Source organism: Erinaceus europaeus, chromosome 9 (genome assembly GCF_950295315.1).
Source record: "Erinaceus europaeus chromosome 9, mEriEur2.1, whole genome shotgun sequence".
Classification (NCBI taxonomy): domain Eukaryota; kingdom Metazoa; phylum Chordata; class Mammalia; order Eulipotyphla; family Erinaceidae; genus Erinaceus; species Erinaceus europaeus.
In genome coordinates, this window is record NC_080170.1 from 18,657,376 (window position 1) to 18,676,087 (window position 18,712).

Below are 18,712 nucleotides of genomic sequence, written 5' to 3' on the forward strand. Positions count from 1 at the left end.
CGGAGAGGTGGCACAGTGATTGAAGGATGAAATTGCAAGATAGAAGCCCTGAGTCTGTTCCCAAGCACAGCATGTGAGAGAGTGCTGCTCTACTCTGGCCTCTCCATCTTCTTCTTTTTCATCCCTTTTCTCCTTTTTCTCTCCCTCTACATATATTTCTCATGAAAAGAATAAATGAATCTTTAAAAAAAATTGAGCTGGCTCTCTCAAGGGAGCACATACTTTATCAGTTATGAAAACCAATTCAAGGTCCCGCCAAAGATGGCAGGCCTGAGAAGCACCGAGGAGGTGTTCTGTCCTCTGTCTTCCTCTCCCTCTCAGTCTCTCACTCTCTACTAGAATATATGTGATAGTTGCAAAGAAAATAGGTCTCAAAAGTGCTCAGAACAAGTAAAAATTTCCAACTGTGCATGATGATATATGCTAACAAGTGTGATCATTTTGATGTATATATGAATATTGGATAATTATGTTGTCTAATAAAGTGTTAGGTGCTACCTATGTTTTAAAAAATCATGAGCTAATGTCCCCACTCAAAAAAAATTACACAAGGTCTTCTAGAATCTGTGCAGGAATAATGCAGACACACAGCGCCAATAATACTCTGGCAGCAAAAATTGAAAAAAATAATGATAATTTTCAATAATGATATTCTGAAGAATAATTTTATGGTTATTAAAAGGACTGAACCAATTGGTTGTCGCTCAAGTCTTGTCTGTTGACCCAGTATATCTTTCTACTTTGCTTGGAGGGAGGGAGGGCCAGCAGCTGGGAACAGCACTGGGCAGAGTCCTCAAGGTTCAGAAACTGATATTTAAAGTATGGGACAATTTGGTTAGTTGAGGAGAATGCTACTTAACATCTGAATTTTCTAGGTAAATGCATGATTTAACCATAAATGATAGAATGCACTTCTAAGAGATGTGTCTCCCTATTTCATGACAGTGAATGGGAGAGCGAGAGAGCGAGAAAGAGAGAGAGAGAGAGAGAGAGAGGGGAGAGAAAGCAGAGTTCTGTTCCAGCTTGTGCAGTGTCAGGCTCTTCCCCAAGACCTCAAGCATGCAGGTCCTGTGCTCCACTGCTGATCCCCCTCTCAGAACACAAATGAATTGAAATTAATCTAGGAATATAGGCTGTCTTTGAAAATACCACATGATTTATCATTTAGGAATTTAATACATTTTATACAATGAAGACTTCACATATAGTCTCAGCAATAGGACCTTCATTATTATTTTTATTTTCATTACCTCCAGGTGAATTCCGTGTGCTAGGCCCAGGAGCACCTGTCATTGCCTCAGTCGGGGATGAAGCAGTGCTGTCCTGTCACCTCAGCCCAGAGACAGATGCTGAGGACATGGAGGTGACCTGGTTCTTAATGGATCCTCCAGCTCTGGTGCATCGTTATGCTGCTTCCCAGGATCATCTGGAGGACCAAAGCCCAGAGTACCGAGGGAGGACAGAGTTCCTGAAGCAGAACATCAACACAGGGCAGGTGGCCCTGAGGATCTTTCCCACCCTCCTTTCAGATGGTGGAGAGTACAGATGTCTCTTTGAAAGCACCAAATTCTCAGATGAAGCTCAGTTCAAGGTACTGGTCACAGGTGAGTCACCAGGATGAAACCACTCAGATCATTTGTAATATTTTTGACACTAATCAGCTAGGGTTGGGAAATACAGTGATGGCTGGCCAAGCTGTAAAGTAATGTTTAATCAGTATATCATTACTCTTCAGGCACAATAGAGATGTATACAATTTTTTTTGGCCAACAATAATGCTTAAAGAGTAGAACTCAGGAATTCTAATTTATTCTCTGAACATAACAGAAACACATCTGAACTTTTTTCTTTTTTTTATTATCATCATCAGAATTTATATTAGTGGGACTCAGTCATCACAACAGACATTTTTTTATAGAACAGAGAGAAATTGAGAGGGGAGAAGGGATAGAGAGAGAGAGAGAGAGAGAGAGAGGAAAGAGATACCTGCAGTACCTGCTTCAGAGCTTATGAAGCTTCCCTCCCCCTGCAGGTGTGGAAGAGGGTCTAGAACCCTGGTCCTTGTGCACTATAAGGTGTGTTCAACTGAGTGTGCTGCCACCCAGCTCCCATTAGTCTACCATTCAAACCCCAGAAGAATCTATACAGAGGCAGGAAGAATCATATTTGCCTACTTTCAGTCTGGGCTCCTGCACCTTCCTCCTGCCCACAGGAGACAAATTATTGCTCAATCTGCTGTGGTCTTGTGTATTCTGGACTCACTCTGTTACCCATGACTACTCAGATTCCTGAAAAGTCTGTGACACTGTGGCCGAAATATACCTCTCCTGCCACTGACAAATAGGAAGGAAAGGTTACAGCTTCATTTTTTTTCTTTTTTGAGGGAGAGAAAAAGAGAAGCATAGCACCACTTTGACACACAATATGCTTGTACATGGGACTTCATGCCTGAGGTGAGCTGGAGACTTCAGGTTTGAGAATCCAGTGTTTTCTCTTCTCTCCACAGTGCAAGTTTCTAGGTTCAAACAGACACTGGGACTGATTTAGCCTTTTGCCCCCATAAATCTTTGCTCTGAGATCTGCTAGTGGATCTCTATCATCTCCCTTTCAATAAAGATTAAGATAAATCACCCCAATATCTCAGACAGAATTCTAGACTTCACAAAGATTGCAAGGTTTCCTTCAGGAGTCCATGATCATTGTGTCAAATAAATATCTAGCTCCTATTCAGTGACAGTTCTGAAAATGTCTAGGTTCTCCTGAGAGCACTTCTATGATAAGAGGATGGATACACATAATGGGAAGGGGGAGCTTATTCACTATTTTTTTACTTCATCATCTTTTGGGGGGCTTTTCATTACTGCAACAGCAGATGATATTATAAAAGAAAATGTCCTTCATCACATCAAGGAGATAGTATAGTGGTTAAGCCAAAAGAATTTCATGCCTGAAGCTCCAAGTCTCAAGCTGAATATGAGACAACAACCTAAGGCAGAGGTGAGAGTACTCAGGGAAATACATGACTATTAGTTTGTCGGAAAATACATGACTTTTTTCTCATTATTTCTCTGTAGTTTTCTATGTAAAAATTCATTGTAACATTTATGATAGAACAGTCATTAAAAGAAAGTTAAAAAAGATCCTTCATTAACTTAATGGGGCTTTATTTTAGTTTTCTACAATGTAGGGAGTAGTTATCACAAACTGGATTTTCTGAAAACAGCCTTTATATTATCAGAATCCTGAAGGCCAGAGTTCAAATTCAAGGAAGCATCAATACTATGATCCCACTGAACCATGGAGGGGAGAACTCTTCTTTGATGATTTCAGGCTCAAATAACTCTGTTTTTTTTGTTTGTTTGTTTTTTGGATTCTGATGGCCACACTTCAGTCTCTACCTCTACCAGTGCTTAGATAAATGCCTTTGTATCTGGGTACTAACTTCTTTTTTAATATATTTTTATTTATAAAAGGAAACATTGACAAAACCATAGAATAAGAGTGGTACAACTTTGCACAATTCCCACCACCACAACTTTTTATTTGATCATCTCCCCTGATAGCTTTCCTATTCTTTAACCCTCTGGGAGTATGGACCCAAGATCATTGTGGGATGCTGAAGGTTGAAGGTCTGGTTTCTGTAATTGCTTTCCCGCTGAACATGGACATTGACAGGTTGATACATACTCCCAGCCTGTCTCTCTTTTTCCCTAGTGGGGAAGAGCTCTGGGGAAGTGAAGCTCCAAGGCACATTGGTGGGGTTGTCTGTCCAGGGAAGTCTGTTTACATCCTGCTAGCATCTGGAACCTATAAAAACTCTAGGTGGAGTGTGAGGGTGGATGTTCAGCACCACAGGGTGGGCGGGGGGTGGGGTGGGATGGAACAGTCTTTTAGTTGTGGGAATGGTGTTTATGTACACTCATATTAATGTGTAGTCATATAAATCACTAATTAAGTTATATGAGAGGGGAAAAACTGTTTGAATGCCTCAAACTTTTTAAAGAACAGACTGAGTCTTTTTAATACATAGACTGAGTCTTTGATATGTTGACTCTCTTAAAACCTTAAGAAGAACAAAAGCAACTGGTAGTATAGCTATATGCAAATAATGTCAAAGGACATAAAATATGGTGGTGGTGTCTATGATACAGCAAATTCTAACAAAGGGATTTTTTAAAGTTAACCCAATTGCCAAACTATGTGATTACTGAAATAACTAACTTGTTTTCTTAAACCCTAAGACAGCAAGAATCTCCCTCTTCCTCTAGAGAGCCCTTGTTTCTCCCAATTCTGGAACCTCTGGGGTGGGGCTAACTTCCCTGCATGCTTCTCTCAAGTCATACCAAATGATATTGCATCCACTGATTCCAACCTATTCAGTGCAACGAGTACCATCTCAGCGTGTGTCATCTCAGACTGTGTATAGAGACGTCAGGGTCCTAACTTCTATAGACAATTTTCATTTTGCATTAAGACCAACACTAATACAATAGATCTTATCAATATAAATCAATTCTGTACAAAGATGTGTAGAAGATTGTCCAGGAAAGATATCTCAGCACACTAGGCTTGTACAACCCATGACCCAATTACTCTACATGGCCAGCAAGGATCTGTAAGTCTTCAATCACTGATATGTATCAATGAAGTCAAAGCTCTGTATGCCAAACAGTGTGGGCACAGCCAATTTGATACCTGTATGACCTTGCTAACCATCTCATCCATAAATCTACTAAGATCACTTTAAGAGTGACACCTAGGAGAGAGAGAATGTTATTCATAAGAGACTTTTGGCTTTTCTTCCCCTTTTCAGTGGTGCTATACAGATTTCCCTACTCCATTTGTTCTCCTTATCAAGCTGTTCTACTTTGTTTAAAGTTATTATCTTTATTTATTGAATAGAGATAATAAAAAACCAAGAGTGTAGAGGGAGATAAAGAGAGAGAAACAGATACACTTCCAGCACTCGTTCACCACACACAAAGTTTTTTCCCCTGCAAGTGGGGACCAGGAGCTTGGGCAGATCCTTGGGCACTGTACCTTGAGCTCTCAGCCGGGTGCACAACCACCAGCCCCGCTGTTGTACTTTTTTTTCCTTTTTTTAAATAGGCTGTCTGAAAATTCCTTTGCTTTATCCTGAGATGAACTAGTAAAGGGCCAGAGACCAGTGGGCTTGACATCACTACTTACATCTATTTTTAGGAGAGTAAGTTGATGCAAACCTGGGGTCTTTTAAGACTGGGCCAGAGTCTTAAGTGATTATTCACTGTTCCTGCATCAGAGATATTGAATTATTTCACAAAGATGCTATTTCCAAATAATGCCATTTATAGGATTATATGGTTAGGACTTGAATATCTGTTTGAGTGGCACAATTCAGTTTATAGAAAAGATGGTTTAATCCCATTCAAAATTAGAGTCTGCTTTTTATTCATGAACTCCACAATAAAGCAACTTTACCAAGAGATCCTTCTGCTCTGAGGTTATGTAGAGGGACACAGGGCTGTAAGAATGTCAAACACTATGAGGCCTGCATGTTGCTTTCATTTTTTTTTAAACCAAGATATCTCATTTTGGGTTTTATTTATTTACTTTCAAGAGGTAGAGAGGAAGAGAGAAGCAGATCATCACTGGCATATGCAATCTTGGGAATTTGACTAAGAACCTTATTTGAGAGTCCAAAGACTTTATCACTGCAAAAATGTCTAGTCCACATGGTTTCATGCCACACTTTATCAAACTCACTAAAATAATTTGCTTTAGTAGATCACTCCTGACAGTGTTCAATGAAGGAGAACATCCAGAAGGGAGAAAGAGTGAAGAGAATGATGTAATTCTTTCTTCTAAGAGATATTCTAGGACACACACATCATTTCCACTACTTCACTTCATTTCCACCAACACCTCCTCAGTGTAAAGCAGGTTGGAACATAAAGTCTATCCCTGGAAAGGCATGTCTACAGTTAAAGCTGACTCCTTATAAACTATGCTAGCCACATGGTAACTATGAGCTGCATGCTCCATTTCAGTTGAATTGCTGCTAGTTACCTGTGATAATATGATTGCCCACTGACCAGACCAGTATTTTAGGGACCAATAACTCTCTTTGGCTGTTGACATGAACCACGCTTAGGTGGGAGCATTCTGAGCATGTCAGACAGATCATATTGGAAAATATTTCAGAAAGGGGAAACATATTTTGGAGACAATTGACAGGTTATCACAGAAAAACCTCATCTACTTCTTCCTTAACTTCATAGGCTACATATGGTTTGAAAGAATATTCTGCTACTCACGTTAATAATTATTAGTTAGGGGAGCCAAGTGGTGGGTTACCTGGTTGAGCACACATGTTACAGTGCAAAAGGACCTGAGTTCAAACCCCTGACCCCCACCTGCAGAGGGAAAGCTTCACGAGTGGGGAAGCAGTGCTGCAGGTGTCTCTCTGTCTCTCTCCCTCCCTATCTCCTCCATCTTCTCAACTTCTGGCTATATCTACCCAATACATATAATAATAATAATAATAATAATAATAATAATAAAGGTTTAGGATTGGTGTGATAGGCCACCTGGGAGTGTATCTGCATTGTCTTGTGCATGACCTAGGTGTAGCCCAGCTGGCAGCCATGATACTGCAGGAAACTTTGGCAATGTTAGTTTCCCTCTCTCTTCTTTCTGTCAAAAATCTGGAATAGTCAAAATGAATCATTCAATATTTAATGGAGAAGCAGGAAAAAGAATTGTGTGTATATATATACATATATATAAACATATGAACAGGTTTTGTATTTAAGTGCTTTGTTCAATATTGACATAGCTTGAAGCGACCCCCCCTACAGGTAGGGAGTGGGGGCTCAAACATGGATCCTTGCATGGGTCATTTTTCTTCCTAACATGTGCACTTAACCCAGTGCACAATCTAGCCCACCCCCAGGAAATGCTTTGTATGAGCTATTGTGCTAGGTATTTTGGATACAAACTTGAAAATAAAATAATTCATTATGTTTCATAAAAAATATTCCCAAAGCTGTATTAGTTTACACCTTACTATAAATGGCTGTGCTCAGTGTTTTTTTTTTAAATTTATTTTATTTATTTATTCCCTTTTTGTTGCCCTTGTTGTTTTATTGTTGTAGTTATTATTGTTGTTGTCGTTGTTGAATAGGACAGAGAGAAATGGAGAGAGGAGGGGAAGACAGAGAGGAGGAGAGAAAGATAGACACCTGCAGACCTGCTTCACCGCTTGTGAAGCGACTCCCCTGCAGGTGGGGAGCCGGGGTTCGAACCGGGATCCTTATGCCGGTCCTTGTGCTTTGCGCCACCTGCGCTTAACCCGCTGCGCTACAGCCCGACTCCCTGTGCTCAGTATTTTTAATGTAAACTTTTGTCAGTAAGAGATTCGAGATTCAAGAGCAGCTTACTTCCTCTGTCTCTGTTTGGCATCTCAGCCTCAGACACAGCTCTTCAGATTCACATTGAGCCTGGAAACTTTGGGGAGATGAAGCTGACCTGCACATCCTTGGGCTGGTACCCAGAGCCTGAGCTGCAATGGAGGGACCTGCAAGGAAGGCCTTTGAGACCATCCTTTGAGACCAAGACAACAGCAGGAAATAGCCTATTTCATGTGCAAACATCTATCACAGTAAACACAGAGTCAAGAGCTGTGTCCTGTATCATAAGGAACCCGGTCCTCAGTGAGGAGAAGGAGGCACAGTTTTCCTTACCAGGCCAGTTGTCTTCAGTGTCAGAACCTTGAGAGTTTACTGTTACTCAGAAAGATGATAGCATCAAATCCTGTGTTTGAAGACTATCTAGAAGGATGTTCTTCTCCATCCACTGTAGTTCTTATCTGGCAAGCTTGTGGAAATTTATTAGTTGTTGATTTTCTATTTCTCTCTCTCTCCTCTCTCCCCCCCATCTCTCTCTCTCTCTCTCTCTCTCTGTCTTCCTCCTGAGTTATCGCTAGGATTCAGTGCCACCAGTATGAATCCACTGCTCCTGGTGGCCATTTTTTCCATTTTATTGGAAAGGACAGAGAGAAACTGAGAGGGGTAGTCAAGATAGAGAGGAAGAGAGACAGAGACCTGCAGACCTGCTTCACTGCTTCATGTCTCCTCCCTACAGGTGGAGAGTTGGGGGCTCAAACCCGGATCCTTGGGTGGGTCCATGCACTTAGATTGTGTGCACTTAACTGGGTGAGCCACTGCTCAGCCCCCATTTAGTATTTTTCTGTGCAGATAATGCCATTATTTTATTTTGTGTTACTGTTTGAATAAACACATAAAGGCATCCAAGCAGTTGTGCAGTATTCTAAAGAATCTCTCACATTCTATCTAAAACTCTGTTATTCTGGCTATCTAGGAAAGATTGATTCAAACAAGTTGAGGTTCGCTCCCATCTGTTAGTTTAAGCCACTCTAGTGGATCTAACCCACCAGCTTTGTGGACTGAAGGAAACTCTAGGCCTTCTTATCCTAGAATTTGAAGCCTGTTTTGTGATTCCGCTAAAGCTCCCATATCTCACTGATTCTTTGACCTTCCTATCCCCATGCTTGTCAGTCTTCCATACATGTATGGAGAAGATCCTGGGTAGAAAGGACAATGACAAAGTCTGAATGGGGCAACTGAGAAGAGAAGGAAAATCAGATATATGGAAATCCTGTATAGAACCTGCAAGATTTTATTATATGAGAATTATAGCTGCACATGTACTTACATGAAGTCTTGTTAATCCTGCTTGAGAGAAGATTAATATTTGAGGATTACCTCTTCATTCTGAATATGTTGAAACAGTGTCACTGGGTCCATGCTTCCAGAGGGATAAAGAATAGGAGAGCTATCAGGGGAAAGGAGGGTTTAAAGAGTTCTGGTGGTAGGAATTGTGTGGAGTTGCACCCCTTTTATCCTGTGGTCTTATCAGTGTTTTCTTTTCATAAATAAAAACTTTTAAAAAAGCCAAAACATTGTCAGTGTTTGTGAACTTTCTGTGTCTCTATCTCATAGAAAGGAGGTAGAACCACAGGCCCCTCTATGATTCCTGGGTTTCTGTGAACTTCAGGGAGGGAAGGTGAAGCTTAGAATCTCTGTCCCTGCTCATGTGCCCCCCAGGAGAAAAGACTTGGGGTTTGTGCACAGAAGCTAGGACACTAATTTAAAACTTATTCGCAAGTAAGATAATTTTTGTGTTTCAGATGCTGTGTTCCCCAGGCTCTGGCCCTGGATAGTGGGACTCATAGTGCCCTTGTGTCTCCTAGCTGTTGGCATAACCTTCTGTGTCCTCTTTCTACAAGCTAGAAGAAAACAAGGTAAATTGAAGAGAGTGTGGACTGACTTCACTAGTAGAATTGTGAAATAGAGACACATTTTAAAACAGAAAGTTGGAAGTGATCTACAAGGGCTTTTGACTTCAGCTGAAAAGCTACAGTGAGTACCTAATCCCAGAAAAACCCTAACTAATAAAATAATAATAATAATAATAATAATAATGATAGAAAATACAACCTAGAAAAGAAAATACTGATTCTGTGGTTTGTCAGAAGAGGCTGTCTGACAGGTCAGCAGTGAGCACATCCACATGGTAGCTCTCTGGTTGCCATTTAAATTTGAGCTAGAGTTTTTCTTTTCTGCCCAGGTGTGACAAATGCTGTGTGACATTGCCTTTTTCTTTTCTTTTCTTTTCCTTCTCTCTTCTTTTCGACATATAATGAAACCCAGTATGTATCTAATAAGTGTTTCACGAATCTTCCTTGAAGGTAGAAATACTTAACTCCAGTCTATTTGTTTTAAAGTCTAACTTTTAATTTTAACCCCCCACCCCCCGCCATTGTGTTGTCCCTAGATTGGGAGGGAATATAAGGTGAAGAGTCATTTCAGAGCTCCTTTACACCAGAGGGTAATCTCTGGGAACCTGAGTCAGTCACACAAGACCAATGGACCACCTTCTTGGAAATTTTTAATCTAAACAGCAACTCAACCAGAGCATGGCTTTCTAATAATCCATTCCTTTTTTCTGTTTTTTCAGATTCTCTCCAGAAACAATTTGGTGAGTTGCACTGGATATTACCTTAGAATTTTATTCTTCCTTTTGAAGCTTAAGGACCCAGATTCCTATTGTGGTTTATATACATTAATCCAGTAGGAACGTTGTGTCTTAAACATTCTCACAAAACTATTCTTCTCCATGTTAAAGTAGAGACTGGGATAAAAGGTTGAGTAAGGGATTCAGAGACTTCTAATTCCTTATTTGTGTGCACAGTTCTGAAAATACCCTCAGGAATATCCTATTCTCTCACTCACTCACTGCCAGAGGCTCCATATGATTCAACTCAATAAGTTAGTTAAGGACCCAATTGGTCATTTTTTCAAATGAGATCATAATCATAATCACCTGGAGATCTGTTTAAACCACAGATAACTGACCCAATCATTAAATGCTTGACCTTGATAGAAGGTTTTAGGTGATGCTGATGCTACTAAGCCAGGGCCATAATTTGAGAACAGTGACTGTGAGGTAGTGCTGCTGAGACTGTTGAGATAGTTGATGGGGAAGGGTCCTGCTTGGCCTGCTCCCAAGTCAAATTTCAGCCTTCAGTACACCACATGGTTGATATGAATTATATATAGTCCAGGGATTTTTGTTTTAATAGTAACACTGGTAATATGTTGAAACTTTATCTCATAGAAAAGTCTTAAAAATATTTATGTTGAATTGTCTTTTAATTTTTAACACTAGAATATTTGGACAATCCTATATGTATTCCACCTATTTTGTTGAGATGAAAATTAGCACAGAAATTTACACTTTCTATTGTTTGCTTCAGTGGTCTGTTATTACTTGATAATAAATAGTAATGGTACTTTATATAATGAGATGCTAACCAAACATGACCATCCCTAGAGTTGGCCTTGATCATGAAGTGTGGGGCTCTGACAACTGCTCCTAACTGCTCTGAACATCTGCACTGCATCACATTTTCATTCTTATTTTTATATATAGAGAGGGAAAACAGAAAGTAAGAGGAAAGGAGGACAGAAAGAGATAACACACCCCAGCCCCACTCCTCTATCCACAGTGCTCCCCAGATTCCATCCTCTGCTCCCAGGAAGTCCTGGGCTGGACACCAGGGCATCTCACACAGGAATGCACAGGCTCACCCTGATGAGCTATCACCTGACCTCCACACAGTCTGTTTCAATGGTTTTGAGGATTGTTACAGCATCAGCATTGCGGTGATATTATATATGCATAGGTTTTCTTTTTCACACAGAATATGCACTTCAGTATATTCCATTGATGATTTTGGTTTAGAATGTGATTCCTAACTTGTCCAGTGTTTTCTTCAGAGGATGTTTTTCTTCCTTTTTTCCCCCGCCTTTTTTTTTTTTTTTACAATTTTTATTTATAAAATGGAAAAACTGACAAGACCATAGGACAAAAGGGTTACATTTCCACAGTCATGTCGGGAAATTGTGAGGATGTGGTCAGTGTCTCTCTCTCTACCGAGAGGTTGACTAAGAAGGGACAGGAGTAACCCCAAAGGTTTGCCTCATGCCTTACAAAGCACCCCACATTCGTGATACTATGGCCATTTGAAAAAAAGACAGGGGGAGATGTGGGGAAATTGTGAGGAGCCTTACATGGCACACTGCATTCCTGATACTATGGCCTACTTACATAATCATTGTTTTGCCTGAAACATCCCCACCCATTTCATTCCTTTGATCTATATTCTTTCTACCCTCCCTTCCTCCAGGGCAGTATTAATCCCACCAAATAAAACCCTTGCAACACTTGCTAAGGAAGTTCCTAACTTTACAGCCTTTCTCTGCCCCTTTCCTAGCCAGTTCTGTTTCTGATTGCCACTTCCGTGTCTGTCCTTTGAAAAGTCGTGGCTCTCTGATCAATAAGAATATATTGCATTGCCCTGCCACAAGCTTGGTTCAAGAATCATCTTTCTCCCACATCACTAAGTGAGTAGCAGCCAAGGCTAGCTCCGGTTGATTTCTCTCCAACCCAGAGATTCGGTGGTTCCCAAACTAGTCTTAGTCTCATCTTGTTTTGGCTTCAGGTGATCTCCTTTAATATTCCTAGTTGACCAGGGGGATGAGAGGAGGGAATCACAGCTGCTTTTAATCTGTAGCCCTGCTAATCTGTATCCTTTATTTATTTTTATTTACAGTGTGTCTGCACAGGCTGGTGCTGCCCCAGCTCAGTGTCTAGGCCACTTGGTCCTCTCAGCCTGTGAGCCTCACATGACAGAGTCTAACACAGATACTCAATGATAAAGTAGTTTATGTAGAGTCAACCTGTGGCATCCAATTTCTTAGAGTAAAAGTATTATTATTTTGACCTCTTTATTTTCTTTTTTTAGCTGCACTCACTGCAGAACTTGGTAAGTCTAGTCTTGCTTTTATGCTAAATTGGAAACATAGCCAGTGTGCCCTAAGGACACTGATGGTTCTCAATACCTCTCTCTCTCTCTTTCCCCTGTTTGTTGGTTGCAGCCCAAAGAAAAGCCCTGGGAGAAAAGGGTGAGTGAAGTCTGAATTCTGCACTTTGACACCCACATGTCATTGCTCACTCTTGTCTCTATCCTGCTAGTTTTTCAGCTAACAATGAATGTTCTTATCTGTTTGTAGGGCTGGAAAAATTGCGAAAATTTACAGGTAAATGCCAATTTTTATGATATGTATTAAATATGATTTATGATTGCTAGTTAACATTTCTGGAAATATTTGGTAGTAAAAGCTTTGCCCAAATAATCTATATATGTATTTTGTACTCTATAAAATATTTGATAATGTGTCTGATACTAAATAAGAAGCAACATATTAAATATAAGAATTTTATTTCAGAAAAAAAGACTCTAAAGGAATGCAAAAGCCTTGCAAACACTAACAAAACAGTCATTTGCCTGAAATGCCATTGTAGGGCAGTGGTAAAGAAGCTATTTCTGCATCCACATTAAGATCACTTACAGGGGGTAGGGGTAGATAGCATCATGGTTATGCAAAGAGCCTCTCATGACTGAGAATATGAAGTCCCTGGTGCATTCCCCTGCACCAGTATAAGCCAGAGCTGAAGAGTGCTCTGGTGTTTCTCTGTGTGTGTGTGTCTCTCTCTCTGCATCTCTCTCAAAACTAAAATAAAGTACTTGAAAAAAAAGATCACTTAAGGAGAATTGTTGACTGAGAAGACTATCTTTATGGGGTCTGGGCAGTGGGTCATGCAGTTAATTGCTCCATTTACATGTGCAATGACCCAGGCTCAGACCTCAGTCCCCATCTCTCTTTGTTTCCCTCCCTATTTCCCTGACCTCTCAACTTCTGTTTCAGTCAATCAGTTAATAGCTGCCAGGAATGGTGGATTTATGGTACAGGTGCTGAGCCCCTGTAAAAATCCTTGTGATAATATATATATATATATATATATATATATATATATATATATATATATATATATATATATGGAGAGAGAGAGAGAGGAATGGAAGGGAGAGAGAAAGGAGAGTGAGAGAACTGGAAGGAAGGAAGGAAAGAAAGAAAGAAAGAAGGAAGGAAGGAAGGAAGGAAGGAAGGGAGGGAGGCAGGAAGGAATGAAAGAATGAATTTTTTGTCCCAAAGGTCAGTTCACACCCCTAGCAGAGATGCCAGTGTACAGCTGCTTTCACTGAACTGTTCTTCCTCCTCCACAGGACACATGGTTCCATTCTAACTGCCTTTTCACTTCCTGTAGCCTCTTAGAACTGCTACAAGAGACCACAGTTTATTAAAAGTCTTACGCTCTATTGTTCCTAATTTTTTCTTAATTCGCACCTCTAACGTGACTCTATATTAATGCCACAGTCATAGCCAAACAAAAGCTGTAAAATATGAGGTTTTTTTTTTTTTTTTTCAATTCTTTCCTGGCTCAATTCTCCCACAAACTTCTGTCCTTACATCAGCCTATCAACCTGCACATATGCTTTAAAGTCTCCCTCTTGGAGAAAATAGACTATCAGCAAACACTTGACCTAATGTATCTGCTACCTTATTTTCCTTTCTTTACAGTCAAAACTCAATTAACTAGTTGATAGTAGTCCTTCTCTCCCATTCTCTCAGCTCCCCTTTCTGTCTGTCTCCCTAGAGAAAGGGCAGAATCTTGAGTGGTCTCAGGAGCTCAGTGACCCCGCCCTCTTCCCCTGGGCTTCCCTGACCCCGCCCCTTCCCCTCCTCTTCTCCTCTGGCTGCACTGGACACTGTCCTCTCCGGGAGCACCCAGGGCATATCAGGTTCTGTCTCTATAGATGGGGGTCCCCTGGCCTTGCTGCCCTCTGCTCTGCATTCAAGACAGGCACAGGACATCTGTTGTCATATTGTTTTGTTGCTTTTAAAATAAGTTCTATTTATAAAATGAAAACACTGACAAGACCATAGGATAAGAGGGATACAACTCTACACAATTTCCACCACCAGAACTCCATATCCAATCCCCTCCCCTGATAGTTTTCCTATTCTTTAACCCTCTGAGAGTATGGACCCAGGGTCATTTAGGGGTGCCAAAGGTGGAAGGTCTGGCTTCTATAATTGCTTCCCCCTTGGACATGGGCGTTGGCAGGTTGATCCATACTGCTAGCCTGTCTGTCTCTTTCCCTAGTGGAACAAAGCTCTGGGGAAGCGAGGTTTCAGGACACATTGGGAAGGTCATCTGCCCAGGGAAGTCTGGTTGGCATCTGTAAACTGGTGGCTGAAAAAGAGTTCACATATAACGCAGAACAAATTGTTGACTAACCCTGAAACTAAAGGCTAGATAGAATGTTGCAGATGAAGATTTGGAGTCACCTTTTTGGAAAAAGCTAGTAGGTCTATTTTAGTTATATTCCAAGGGGCCCATGACTTTATTAGTTTTTAATTTTTATTAGTGATTTAATAACGATCTACAAGACTGTGGGATAAGAGGGGTGCAGTTCTATGCAATCCCCACCACCAGAGTTTCACATTCCATTCCTTTCATTGGAAAGTTCCCTACTCTTTATCTCTCTAGGAATATGGATTAGAGATCTTTATGGTTGCAGAAGGTAACTGATTCTCAACTGGACATGGGCATTGCCAGGTCGATCCATACTCCCAGCCTGTTTCTATCTTAACCTGATGGGGTTGTTCTCTGGGTTGGTGGGGGGGTTCCATAATTCATTGGTAGGACATAAGTTTCTAATTATAATTTTAATTGTTATTTTATTAAAGTGACAGGAGTCAGACAGGCAGTGAGAGAAGAGATAGAGAAGATAATTTTCCAAGATTTGGATCTCTGTTGAACAGGCCTTTTAGAAACTGGTGGTGACATGTCATTTTCCCCTCTCAGTGCTTCCTTGGACCCTCTGCTGGGATGAGTCACTTTCACAGATCAAATGATTTAGTGATTACTCTGCCGGGATGGCTAGCTTCACAGGTGGGAGACATACGACCAGGGACTCATGGCTGAGCTGGAAAGCAGTATCTCTTTATTCATGTGAAACGCAGCACAATCTAAGCTAAGCTATCCCTAATCACAATCCTGTCCTTCTATATATACTCGCCAATTAGGGTGGAAACAGGATGTGATGTAGAGAGGGTGGAGTGAAAAAAAGATTGGTGAAAATCAGGGTGTGCCAAAGAGAGGGGGCGGAGCAAAAAGTCATTGTGAACCAGTGGGGATTAAACCAATGCCCTGGAGGCAGGGTGGTGCTTAGTTAACAGTGGTTTATGTAAATAGAATACAGTGCTTTACCCACTGCATTAAACCAATGAAACAGAAGGGATTTTAGAAGCATAATTAGAAGCATACCAAAATTGCTCCAAACCTTCTTCAGATTTGATTTGGAGATGGAATGGTCTTGTGAACAGGGATGTGCAATGATAATTTCTTTGACCCCTCTGAGTTTTTGAAAAGTATCAGTTTTGACCTCCTTTTTGTAAAGATTTTAATTATTTATTCATGAATAATGGTAGGAATAGAGAAAGAAAAAGAGAAAGAACCAGACATCACTCTGGTACATGTGATGATAGGGATGGAACTCAGAACCTCATGCTTGAGATCCAATGCTTTACCCACTGCACCACCTCTTGGAGCACTTTTTTTTGTTGTTGTTATTTCTTTCTGATCTTTTTCTTAATTATCCCGTTTTAGTTACTATTTGATAGAGACAGAGATAAATTGATAGGGAAAGAGAAGAAAGAGAGGAAAAGAGACAGAGAGACATCTGTATCCCTGATTTACCACTAATAAGGCTTTCGCCTGCAGGTGGGAACCATGGGATTGAATCTGGGTCCTTGCACATGATCATGTGTGTGCCTAACCAGGTGCAACACTGCCTGACCCTCCACTTTCTTTTTCCTTTCTTTCTTTACAGAAACAGGTTCTCATACATGTAAGATTTCACTGCCCTTTGGCCACCTATTTCTTTATTTTTTTATTAGTTAATGAGTTATTTCCCTACACAGGAAGATATGAATAGACAAAGCCACTTCATTTCCATGATTCTCCTAGTGTGAAAGCTCCTCCCCAGTGGGGCTGGGGCTGGGGCTGGAGCTGGAGCTGGAGCCTAGGCCAGGGGCCTGACCAAGCATTCCCAGTGAACTATTTCTGGCCCCTGATTTAATTACTTTTCACCCCTGTTTTCACCCTCTCATACAGGCCATATTAGATATCATCTAAGACCTTAATCTAAAGCATACAGTAGGAATTACTGTTGTTTTCGATGAGTTATGTTGTTTTCAATGGGTTAAGTTGTTTTCGCCGGGCTAGCTTCACGGGCGGGTAACAGACGACCAGGGATTCATGGTTGGGTTGTAGGCAGTATCTATTTATTCATGCAGGATGCAGCACAATCTATACCAAGCTAAGCTAAACTCAAGGTAAAGTACTCTAAAACTCACAATGCTGTTTTTATATATACTTGCCAAGTAGGGTGGAAACAGGATGTGACATAGAGAGGGTGGAGAGAAAAGTGACTGGTGACAATCAGAGTGTGACAAGGAGAGGGGGTGGAGCAAAAACATATCATGAAACAGTGGGGATTGAACCAATGCCCTGGAGGGAGGGTAGGACTTGTTAACAGTGGTTATTTAAATAGAATAGTGTTAAGCAGGGGGGATTTAAACCAAATGAAACAGAAGGGGTCTCATGCATACCAACAATAGCTAAACTAAAGTACAGTACTCTAAAACTCACAATGCTGTCTTTATATATACTTCCCAAGTAGGGTGGAAACAGGATGTGACATAGAGAGGGTGGAGAGAAAAGTGACTGGTGAAAATCAGGGTGTGACAAAGAAGGGATCAGGGTGTGACAAGGAGGGGGGTGGAGCAAAAACATATCATGAAACAGTGGGGATTGAACCAATGCCCTGGAGGGAGGGTAGGACTTGTTAACAGTGGTTACTTAAATAGAATAGTGTTAAGCAGGGGGGATTTAAACCAAATGAAACAGAAGGGGTCTCATGCATACCAACAAATTACCTTCAGTCTTACAATTAATTGGTCTACTCTTTGTCCTGCAGAAGACATAACACTGGATGAGGACACTGCTCACCCTCTCCTGCTTGTATCAAGGGACAGAAAATATGTGATAGATGTTGAGGAAAAACAAGATGTTCCTGACAATCCTGAGCGGTTTGACACTCTCAGGGCTGTTCTGGGGGAGAACAGCTTCTCTGATGGTGACCATTACTGGGAGGTGGATGTGGAATGTCAAGACAGGTGGGAAATAGGACTGTGTGTGGACTCAGTTACCCAGAAAGGAGACATCTATGTTTGTCCTAAAAATGGCTTCTGGGCACTTTCCCTGGAGAACAATGAGTACAAAGCCCTTTCTACTCCCCCTTCCATTCTTAATGTCCCAGAACCCCCCATAGTATTGGGTATTTTTCTGCAGTATGAGAAAGGACTGATCTCTTTCTACAATGTTACAGATTGTAGCTTTCTTTATACTTTCAAAAGCACCTTCTCCAAACCCCTGAAGCCGTATTTCTACCTTGGACCTTCTACTTCTGGAAATATGTCAGGCCTCTACCTCCTCAGCTGATCCTTTCATCTTTGTGGGGACACAGATGAGACACCACAGGGCATCCTCATGGACTATTCTTCTTCTTCTAGCGTTTGCCCTTCTTCCGTAGCCAGTCAACAGCGTCAGGTTGAGCCTGATGTAAAGTTTCGAAACCTCCTTTGAATCTGGAGAGGTGGCAGTCGTTGACTATGTGGGTCATAGTCTGTCTGTAGCCGCAGGGGCAGTTCGGGTCGTCTCTGGCTCCCCAGCGATGGAACATAGCGGCGCACCGGCCATGGCCTGTTCGATAGCGATTGAGGAGGGCCCAATCATAACGTGCTAGGTCAAAACCGGGTTGACGCTTGCAGGGGTCTGTGATGAGGTGTTTGTTCTTTACCTCAGCTGACTGCCAACTCTGTTTCCAAGAGACTGGAACAGAGAAGTTCAGTGGACTATGAGATCATCAGACACCCCACCCAGAGGGTGCAGTCAGGGGAGCCAGGATCTGACTGAGTCCTAGACTCCTTCAGCCTTTGGGGGAAATTCAGAGTGAGCCCTTATGCTGTCCACTCTGTGCTGTCCACATCTACACCCCAACCCCCAGAATGCAATTTAATTTCCTTCAGCTGTGGCTTTAGGAAAAATGCGAAACTCTTTACAAATATCCTTCTCAAATATCCTTCTCTGAAACCTTAGCGACATTCTTCAACAT

General features: G+C 41.3%; 1 protein-coding gene across 1 annotated transcript; it reads left to right on the forward strand.

Annotated features, from left to right (window-relative positions):
- The first annotated feature begins 1,258 nt into the window (after positions 1 to 1,258).
- LOC132540293 (butyrophilin subfamily 2 member A2-like) lies at positions 1,259 to 18,039 on the forward strand. Its single transcript, XM_060197081.1, has 7 exons — positions 1,259 to 1,604; positions 9,191 to 9,304; positions 10,021 to 10,041; positions 12,371 to 12,391; positions 12,504 to 12,530; positions 12,639 to 12,665; positions 17,516 to 18,039. Exons 1-7 carry the CDS (start codon positions 1,358 to 1,360, stop codon positions 18,037 to 18,039), a joined length of 981 nt encoding a protein of 326 aa, XP_060053064.1. The 5' UTR covers positions 1,259 to 1,357.
- Positions 18,040 to 18,712: the final 673 nt, after the last annotated feature.

Bases quoted from the DNA above. Each gene is read 5' to 3' on its own strand.
- LOC132540293 (XM_060197081.1), top strand. From the start codon at position 1,358: ATGGAGGTGACCTGGTTCTTAATGGATCCTCCAGCTCTGGTGCATCGT. The intron at 1,605-9,190 runs GTGAGTCACCAG...TTTGTGTTTCAG, and splicing joins GTTCAAGGTACTGGTCACAG to ATGCTGTGTTCCCCAGGCTC. The intron at 12,666-17,515 runs GTAAATGCCAAT...TTTGTCCTGCAG, and splicing joins AAAATTGCGAAAATTTACAG to AAGACATAACACTGGATGAG.